General features: G+C 54.8%; 1 protein-coding gene across 1 annotated transcript in view; it reads left to right on the top strand.

The window, feature by feature from the left end:
• The first annotated feature begins 1465 nt into the window (after positions 1-1465).
• The window catches only part of DHCR7 (7-dehydrocholesterol reductase), a 13903-nt gene continuing 5775 nt past the window's right edge, over positions 1466-9593 (top strand). Inside the window, exons 1-6 of the mRNA XM_032282486.1 lie at positions 1466-1628; positions 2194-2315; positions 4926-5029; positions 5670-5892; positions 7793-7883; positions 8757-8970. Coding sequence (XP_032138377.1) covers positions 4932-5029; positions 5670-5892; positions 7793-7883; positions 8757-8970 — 626 coding nt within the window. The 5' untranslated portion in view covers positions 1466-1628; positions 2194-2315; positions 4926-4931. The remainder of the gene's footprint in view (positions 1629-2193; positions 2316-4925; positions 5030-5669; positions 5893-7792; positions 7884-8756; positions 8971-9593) is intronic.

Here is a 9593-nt window from a genome sequence, read left to right on the forward strand (position 1 = left end):
AGGCCATGGTGGGAGGATCGCTTGAGCCCGGGAGTTCAAGACCAACTTGGGTAACATAGTGAGACCCCTGTCTCTACAAAAAAAAAAAAAAAAAATAGCCGAGTGTGGTGGTATGCTCCTGTAGTCCCAGCTACTCAGGAGTGTGAGGGAAGAGAATCGCTTGGGCCAAGCAGTTCAAGGCTGCAGTGAGCTGCGATCATGCCACTGCACTCCAGCCTGTGTGGCAGAGAGAGACCCTGTCTCAAAAAGCAAAACAAAACAACAATAGCAAAAGGGCTGCAGAGGACATTGTTGGGACAACCCGGGGAAACCAGAGATGGGGATAGACAGCAGCTCTGAACTGATGCGGGCACTGTATTTCGGTGATGTAGAAGGTTCTAGTTCTTAGGAAGTGGCTACTGAAGTATTTGTGGGAGGGGGGAATCATGGTATCTGCAACTAATGAATGGTGGCAGTGAGTGGGGAGGAAACAGAAAAACACAAATATATATAGAGAGAGGGAGAGAAATGAAACGTGGCCACCTGTTCACCCTGCTGACTCCAGGACTCTGCGTGTTCACTTTACATTCCACTTGTTTGTATGCTGAAGATTTTTAAAAATAAAAAGTTGCAGGGAAAAAATAAAGCATGATGTCCCTGAGGGCCACAGAGATGTGGCGACCAGACCGCTCTGCCAGTAAGTAAGGCCTGTTACCCGAGCTGTTGGGTGTGGGGTCAGCAGACACCTTCGGCTGTCCCCACCTCCAGGGCTGCCCCGCCCCAGGTCATGCCCGCGCAACCAGGCCCGTGTCCAAGAGCTGGCGCGTGTGTCTGGGTCTCACTATGGCTCAGCTTCTCCCTTTGCCCTGCTGCTCCCTCCCCCATGGTGTCATTAGCTGCAGATACCGTGATACCCCCTGTCCCGTCCTCGCACAGGTGTGCCCCCTAATAAGCAGGCCACGCAGACTCCATCTCGGGTGACTTTGGCGGTCTCCCAGCGGCGAGCCTCCCCTGACACCCGAGTGTTTACCTGGTGGTTAATGGAGGATCCCCTTCGCCCAGGACGTGAGCCCCAGGAGGAGGGATTGTGTCTGTTGTGCTCCTCGCGGTGCACGGGCGCCTGGACACACGCTCATCCACGTGCGTCGCGAGCCGCGGAAGCCTTATTTGCAGAGGAGGAAACTGAGGCACGGAGGCCCAAGATCATCCAGGTGATGAGGTGCCTGGCGCGCGCTCCGCGCGGCCCACGTGGCCCCCCCGCGAGCCCCAGCCCTGACCCCGTCACACCTCCGGCCGGTCCGCGCGGATCCTGGCAAAGCGCCTGAGTCTGCGCCCACCTGCGGGGGCCGGGGCGGGGCGGGGCGGCGGGGCGGGGCGGGGCGGGGCGGCGGGGCGGGGCGGGGCCTGGGCTGTCAATCTCGAGCTCGGACGCTGCCGAGTGGCGGGTGCGGTGGGCCCGGAGTCAGCTCAGGCGGCTCGGCCAATCGCGGGGCGCGGGCCTTCCGGGCGTGCAGGGTCCAACTCCGATTGGCAGGCAATCGCTGACGTCATACGGGGGCGGGAGTCCCTACCGGACCTAGGAGACTCCGGCCCCTGGCTAGGGACTCGGCAGCAGGGAGCTGCGCGCGGCGAGGCGGGCGCGTGCGCAGGTGAGGGCTCCAGGTGCGCAGGTGAGGGCTCCAGGTGCGCAGGTGAGGGCCGAGGCGTGCGTAGTGGGGGACCGTGGCCGGGTGAGCAGGTGCGCACACGCAGGGCGAGGGTGGGGTCGGGGTCAGGGTTGTGCGCGCAGGTGGGGAGAGGGTCCCGCTCACAGGTGAGGGGCCGCTGGGGCTCCGGGAAAGCGGGGCGGAGGCTTGGGGGCGCGGGTCGCCCCCTCCCCACTAGCCGACCCCCCACCATGAGCCGACCCCCTCCCCACCAGCCGACCCCTGCGGGATGCTCTGGGGGCTGCCTGGCTCCGGGGTTGGCTCCTGGCCTGGATGCCGCCATCCGCTGCGGCGCCTTCCCGTGCCCCACCTGTTGTTCGCCTCCCTCTCTGTCGGTGGCGAGCCGGGCACAGCAGCTCTACCATGGGACTGCCCCCCTGACTGGGGCTGTTGAGGCCCTGAGCGCTGAGCTTGTGCCTCTTGCTCGACTCCAACTGTGGGCCTTGAGGGTCTGCCCTCTCCTGAAATGTCAGCTCCCTGGGGGTCTTCATCTTTGTGTTCCCTGCAGGACTTTGTTTAGCCGGTTGAGAAGGATCAAGCAGGCATTTGGAGCACAGGTGTCTAGAAACTTTTAAGGGGCCAGTTCAAGAAGGAAAACTTCCCTTCTGCTGTGAAACTACTTGACAGGAGGTAAGTGTGTTTCAGGGCCCTGGATCCTGGGCGCAGGCTATGGCTTCACAGTGTTGAAACAATACGGACAGACTGGTCCACCAGCTCTCAAATGTCAACTGCTGTCTGAACCTCGTATGAGTAAAATGCAGCATACCCAGGGCACTTCCCCTTTGTTCCCAGCCATCTATTGGAAAGGATGTGACTTAGATGCCTGTTACAAAACTCTGTGCTTGTGACTAAAGAGCTGACTCCTGGGCGAATGAACTCTCACATGCTAAAGCCACTTTTTAGGTCTGGTTTTAATCCCTTTTGACAACATTCTCCCCGTGGCTTTTTCACACTTCAGCTCTGAGGTTACACATCCCCCAACCGTTTTGCAGTTTCCCGGTATGTTACATGATCGAATGTTGGTACCAGGCATTGTCTCCCGGTAGCTAATCCGTGAGTTGGGGCAAGCAGGACACCACCCCATTCTGCTTAGCCTTCCTGTAAGGCAAGTGTGCACGTGGGTGGTCCGGATTAACATGAGTCAGTGTGGAAATGAGGGATGGGAGGGAGTGGGGCACTGACCTGGTAAGTTTGGGTTGGGAAGAAACTAAACATGAATCTTATCTTGATGAGAGCCTGGGGCAGAGGAACTGTCTAAAGCAAGCTGGCAGGTGCCCACGAACGGGGCGAGGGTGGGACGATCTTGAGATCAGTCTCACTAGGGTGTCAGCTCTTATCAGAGGCACTTTTCTTTTATCCACTTTGATTTTACAGATAAAAGAGTGACTGGCACACGCCGGGCTCTGTATTAGTATTTAGAGCTGTAGAGACACAGGGTCCCTTCCCATCAAGACCTCTTGTCCTGCTTTGTACATCATGGGCACTTCATAAACTTGTGTAAATTGAATTAAGTGCTGCTACTGCAGTTCTCACACCACACAAGGAAAATGTCTTTTATCCTTGAAATTTTTAAAGTGAATGTACATTTTTATTAAAGTAATTCATGCTCACATATTTTTAAATATCAGTGTTAAAAGGCTTCAAAAGAAATAGTCTCTACCACATCCCATATTCTTGCTTGTGAGCAGCAAACACTTTTTTCATTCTTTTAGCTACTTTTGTGTTGTTGTTTGTACCTACTTATTTCTAAGTGATTTGCTTTAAGCACCCCCAACTTTGAGAATTTCCTTTGTGTGCATACAGTAGTCAATCAATAGAGTATACATTGTTACGACAAAGTTACAATTATTCACTGTTGAGCCAGAGTAAGGTCCTGTAATTATGGTGGCTTTTTTTTACTTCCTTGCATGACTTTTTATTTTTCCTGGAGTTAACAGTTGCCTCACTTTTTTTTCATTTGGTAAGGTTTCTGTGCATCAATCATTCATTTTATTTCTGGATGCGCTAACCGAGCTGTTACACATATCAGTAATTTTCCTACACACTCAGATGCAACAAAATTCATCATTTTCATGTCCTGTCTTTCTTTGCCATTCATCTTGTACCAGTGTGGACTGGTTCCTGACTAGTCCTCCTGCATAGCTGTCCTCTTGGGACTCGCCCTTCCCCTTTCATGGACGTTCCTTCAGCAGCTCTCTTGGACCTCCAGTGTCCTGGATCCCATGTTGTCCTTGAGTAATAGTTCACACAGGAATAGAATTCTAGGTTGCAAAAAAGTTTTCCTCAGAATTTTGACATTTTTCATCATTGCCTTCTAGAATCCAGCTTGCTGTTGAGAAATGTAAGGCTGTCATGATTCTTACTCCCGGGTTTTCTCTAAAAGCTTTGATATTTTAAAGCTTCACAGTGATGAACTTGTTCTGGAAGTGGGGATGTCACTGCTTCCCCCAAATTATAACCATGTAGAGCAGCTGTGGGTACCTAGAGACATTCTGTTTTCTCTCTCTCTCTGTTTTTGTTGGGTGATTATTGAGGGTCCCATATAGGCCACTGTTCAAGGCCCTGGTAGTAGAACAATTAAGAAGATACACAATTCCTGCCCTTGGGAAGCTTACATTCTAGTGAGGGGAGGCAGACTACACACCCACACAAATGAATAATTCTAGGTGATGGGTAGAGTTACTAAGAAAATAAAGCATGCAGTGGAGGGCCTTGGCGGGGAGCCGGGGGGCAGCTGCTTCAGATTGGCTGGGAGGGAAGACCTCCCCAGGAGGGGACATTTTATGTGAGCCCTGGGCAAGGTCACCTGCAAACATGCTCTAAGCAGAGGAAGTCCGTGAAACGGACGACTTAAACCGTGTTCAAGGATAAGTGAAGACCCCTGTGTTCCTGGAGCAGAGGGGGATAGGGGAGCAGGATGTGCAGGAGGGAGGGAGGGAGGGAGGAGCCAGTTTGTGCTGTAAGAGGGAGGGGCGTTCTGCCATGTTTGGGGAATGAACTGAGGCAAGCAAGACCAGGCATAGGAAGGCCAGGTGGGAGGGGACTGCAGGGTCTAGGGAGGGGACAGTCTAAGACAGGATGCTTCCTTCCCTGCCTGGAATCTGCCGTCGGGGACAGGGTCCTGGGAAGGTGTGCAAAAGAGGCCAGCCCCACCAGGCCCAGGAGCAGCGGTGGATGCAGGAGGGGGAGGCGGTGTCTGTTCTTGGAGGGATGATGTGAGCAAGGTTCTCCTTCCTACAGGGCCCAATGGCTGCAAAGTCACAGCCCAGTGCTCCCAAAACCAAGAGTCTAGACGGCGTCACCAATGGCAGAACGACATCTCAAGGGCAGTGGGGCCGGGCCTGGTAAGGATCTTGCCTGTTCTCCCAGCTAGAAAGCCGAGTATAGTTTCAGAGCTTTCCAGCCTTTGAAAGTGTATGGACCCAAAGGAATGAATGACCTATTTAAAAAAAAAAAATTTTTTTTTTTGTCAAGACTATTGAAAGGTAAGCAGTTTTCCACTTTATAAAGTAAGGAATTTAAAAAAGAAAAAAACTAGAAATCATGGTCAGTCAACAATGTCGGAAAGAGATGGGCTTCAAGGACAGTGGGGGCCTTCCCACCACCCTGGGGTGTTATGTGTGTCACAGCTCCCATTTTGCCATAGGGCCATGGGGACATAGTGTGGGTGAGTGTCCTCCCCGGCCTGGAACTGCGGAAACCGTGGCCTTGGTGGTCATGAAAGGCCTACCCGCACTCACATTCTGGGCTCTGGGCCTTAGGTGGGGCTGCAGGTGAATCCACCAATTAATTGACGGCGGTAAAGCAGGATGTTGAGTGGCTCCTCTGGCCACAAGGAGGGCCCGCACTAGGAGCTAATGCCGCCTTCTCTCGTGGGGCTGCTGGTGGGTTTGAGCATCAGGCCCCCACACAGAGCCTCTCAGGGTCCTGGTGAGCCCCGGGGCAGATGGGCCCCAGTGTGACTGCCCGTGTCCGCCCTCGCAGGGAGGTGGACTGGTTTTCCCTGGCGAGCGTCATCTTCCTCCTGCTGTTCGCACCCTTCATCGTCTACTACTTCATCATGGCCTGTGACCAGTACAGCTGCGCCCTGACCGGCCCCGTGGTGGACATCGCCACTGGGCGTGCTCAGCTCTCGGACATCTGGGCTAAGACTCCACCTATAACGAGGAAAGCTGCCCAGCTCTATACCTTCTGGGTCACCTTACAGGTCAGCATCCCCTGCCCTGGGGTCGGGGCACAGCAGGTGGGCAGCGTGCCCTCCTGCTGGGGTCATCCTTCCATTTGTCTGGGACATGGAACCTGACTCAGGTTGAAATCTGGGTTCCCAGGACCCAGCAGGGCAGTCCCTGGACTCTGGTGTGTTCAGATGCATCCTCAGATGTGGGGCCGGGGCACCTGTCACGTCGACATTTGATACGCCTTCAGATCATTCCCAGATGTAGTTCCTGAGCACGCCCAGCTCTGCAGGGACAAGCTGAGGGTGGGAGCAAGACCCTGTAGTGGGGCAGGGCTGGCCCGAGGAAGCCCCACAGTTGGCAGGAATCTCGGCTCGCACCAGGCCTGCAAAGGGGCGTCTCAGTCCCCAAAGGGACGCTCTCAGTCATGAAATGCCACTCAGTGAAGCCAAGGCCGTGTCTCCCCACAGGAGTCGTGGCAGGTCCAGGATGTCCTCAGCTCTGTTGTGTCCCCACTGGCCTCCGAGTCCAGAGGGAGTTTCAGGAAGGGGTTGTTTCTATAGAAAACCTGGGGCACACAGAGGTGGTGCTCATCACCTGAACCAGAAAAAGGTTTGCAGGGAAATGGTGCGAGAAAGAGGCCTGGGTTTTCCTTCCTGGGAGGGAGGATGGCTCAGATCATAATTTTTAAATTTTTTTTGAGATGGAGTCTCACTGTGTCACCCAGGCTGGAGTGCAATGGCGTGATCTCGACTCACTGCAACCTCCCCCTCCAGGCTCAAGTGATTCTCCTGTGTCAGCCTCCCGAGTAGTTGGGACTGCAGGCTCGCACTATCATGCCTGGCTAATTTTTATATTTTTATTAGAGACGGGGTTTCACCATATTGGTCACTGGTCTTAAACTCCTGACCTCGTGATCCGCCGGTCTTGGCCTCCCGAATTGCTGGGATGACAGGCGTGAGCCACCGTGTCCGGCCCAGATCATGGTTAGCTGTCTCTCCCCAGGGTCCAAGCTTTTGGGCTCCAGAATCCTTCTCAGTTCAGATCTCTTGGTCCCTTTGAGTGAAAAATGGCAGGGGCATTGTGAATGACAAATAGACAAAAAGTGGGAACCCCCACCTGTCCCTCCGCAGACGAACAGACACACAGAACAGAACACCGTGGAACACTATTTGACAGTGGAAGGGAATGAGGGAGGCTCCGATGCAGGCCGCAAGGTGGATGACCCTTGAAGACACTGCTGAGCCAGAGAAGCCAGTCGCAAACACCGCCTACTGTGTGGTTCCGTCTGTATGCAATGCCCAGAACAGGCAAATCCGCAGAGGCAGAAAGCTCGGTGGTAGGCAGGGCAGCAGGGACAGGGAATTCAGAGTGACCACGGACGGGAACCACATTTTTAATGGCGATGAAAAGTTCTGGAATGAGTGGTGATGGTTGCACAACCAACGATGTAAATGCAGTAAATGCTGCTGAGTTGTGTGCTTTAAAAGGGCGAATTTTAGCCTGGGGTGGTGGGCACAGCTGCAACCCCAGCTACTTGGGAGGCTGAGGGGGAAGAGTCAGGAGCTCAGGAGGTCAGCGCTGCAGTGAGCTATGATCGCACCACTGCGTTCCAGCCCGGGTGCTACAGCAAGACCTCATCTAAAAAAAATTTTTTTTAAGATGAATTTTGTAGGATTCTCCTTTTTTAAAAGGTGACCGGGAGGGACCTGTGTGCTCTCCTGAGGGGTGAATGGAGCCGTGTGGGAGAACGTGTTGGTGCTTTTCCTGGTTGATGAGTTTACTGTTCCTGAGCCACCTTCAAAACTGGCAGCCCAGCAGTTTGAGCTTCCAGGAGAAAAAGACTGTGGTTGCGATTCTCCTGTCCTGCTGTGCGTCCCCCTTTGCAGGTGGCCTCCGGGCGGGGGTGACCAGGCTGCTTCTATGTTTCAGGTGCTTTTGTACACGTCTCTCCCAGACTTCTGCCACAAGTTCCTCCCCGGCTACGTAGGAGGCATCCAGGAGGGGGCCGTGACTCCTGCAGGTAGCCCCGCCCACCCTCCACAGGCTCCCGTTCCTGTCCCTTCTCGCAGGGGCCTGTCCTCCCCCATGCTGCTTCCTCCCTAAGACTTGTCACAGAATAGAAATCCATTTTGCTTGGAGATTTTTCACAGCACCAGGCCTCAAAAACCATTGAGGGATACTGGAGCTGTCTCACACCCAGGTTAGAAATCACTTTCCTGGGTAAGGAGGGAAAGGATGGGCCCAGCTCCTTCCCAGCCCTGTAGCAGGGGGTGCACTGGGCCCCGGAGCTTCCTGCAGAGACCACCACGCCTTCCGCAGGGCTGTCCGTGGGAGGCCTTATCCGTTCATTCCTTGCCATCCTTGGAAACCCACAAGGAACCTGGCTTCATGCCTTGCATGCGGGTGCAGACTGGAATCCCTCCTGACTGCCCCGAGAGACTCCCTGTTTTGGGGTGTGAGTGGGCCGAGGCACTCCCCAACAATTACAGAGAGGGCCAGGGACACCACAGGGCCATCCTTACTTGCTTCTGCCCCTCGGCCCTGACTACCTTTTCAGACTGCGTACCTGTCACTCAGCCTACGGCCAGTTAACGACATGCAGAACCAAAGGATGGATCGGCCTCCTCTCCCTCCTCCTGGGATAGATCAGCCTCCTTTCCCTCTTTGCAGGATGGATCGGCCTCCTCTCTTGCTTCCCAGGAATTAGGAGGAGCAGGCAGTTCCTTGGCCAAGGGTGTAGGAGTCTCTGAGATGGTGCCTGGGGCCGTGGATGAGGGTCTGCAGCAGTAGATGCTCAGAAAGTAACCAGGGCCCCCGCCAGGCATGCTTCAACCCAGCCAAGCTCCTCGCCGCAGGCTGGGAAAGCACCTGATTTCTGAATCCCCATCCGCAGGGATTGTGAACAAGTATCAGATCAACGGCCTGCAAGCCTGGCTCGTCACGCATCTGCTCTGGTTTGTGACTGCTCATCTCCTGTCCTGGTTCTCACCCACCATCATCTTCGACAACTGGATCCCGCTGCTCTGGTGTGCCAACATCCTCGGCTACGCCGTCTCCACCTTCGCCATGGTCAAGGGCTACCTCTTCCCCACCAGCGCCAGAGACCGGTACGTTCTTAGCAGCGGGTCCAGCCTGAGGTGGAAAGCGGAAACTTCCACCACTGGGCTTTTTTTGCTGCCTGGGGCTGGTTGTTGTAAAGCATCGAACGTGCTTCACCCTGGGGAGCCTCCTTCTGAGTGTTGGGTGGCTTCTCCAACCTTGGCAAGAATGCAGCTGAAGATGGCCAGGTCAGATGTGGTGGCCAGATCACGGCCTTTAGGGCTGTCATGGGGGTAGGAAAGCCAGAAAGAACTTCCGGCTTGGGACACAGGCCGCCCGTTGCCTCTTTGGACTAGCTGGTGAGGCTCAAAACAACCTTAGCGAAGAATCCTGTTATCCCTGTGGCTTTAACAGCTTCGCAGGAGAGCCCTGCTGGTCTGTACCCAGCACGGAAGCCTTGGCTGGACAGTGGTCATGCCCACATCTGTCTGTCCACTCATCCATTCACCTGCCCATCTCCCCACCCACCCACCCCCGTCCACCCGTTCATCCACCTACTCACCCATCATCTACCCACTCATCACCCCATCCTATTTACCCACCCATCATGCATCCACCTCTCCATCACCCACACCCACTCACCTATCATCCATCTGTCCAAACACCCATCATCCATCTGTCCATCCACCTC

The sequence above is a fragment of the Sapajus apella genome, unplaced genomic scaffold (genome assembly GCF_009761245.1).
Source record: "Sapajus apella isolate SASKATOON/1434 unplaced genomic scaffold, GSC_monkey_1.0 scaffold14, whole genome shotgun sequence".
NCBI classification, from domain to species: domain Eukaryota; kingdom Metazoa; phylum Chordata; class Mammalia; order Primates; family Cebidae; genus Sapajus; species Sapajus apella.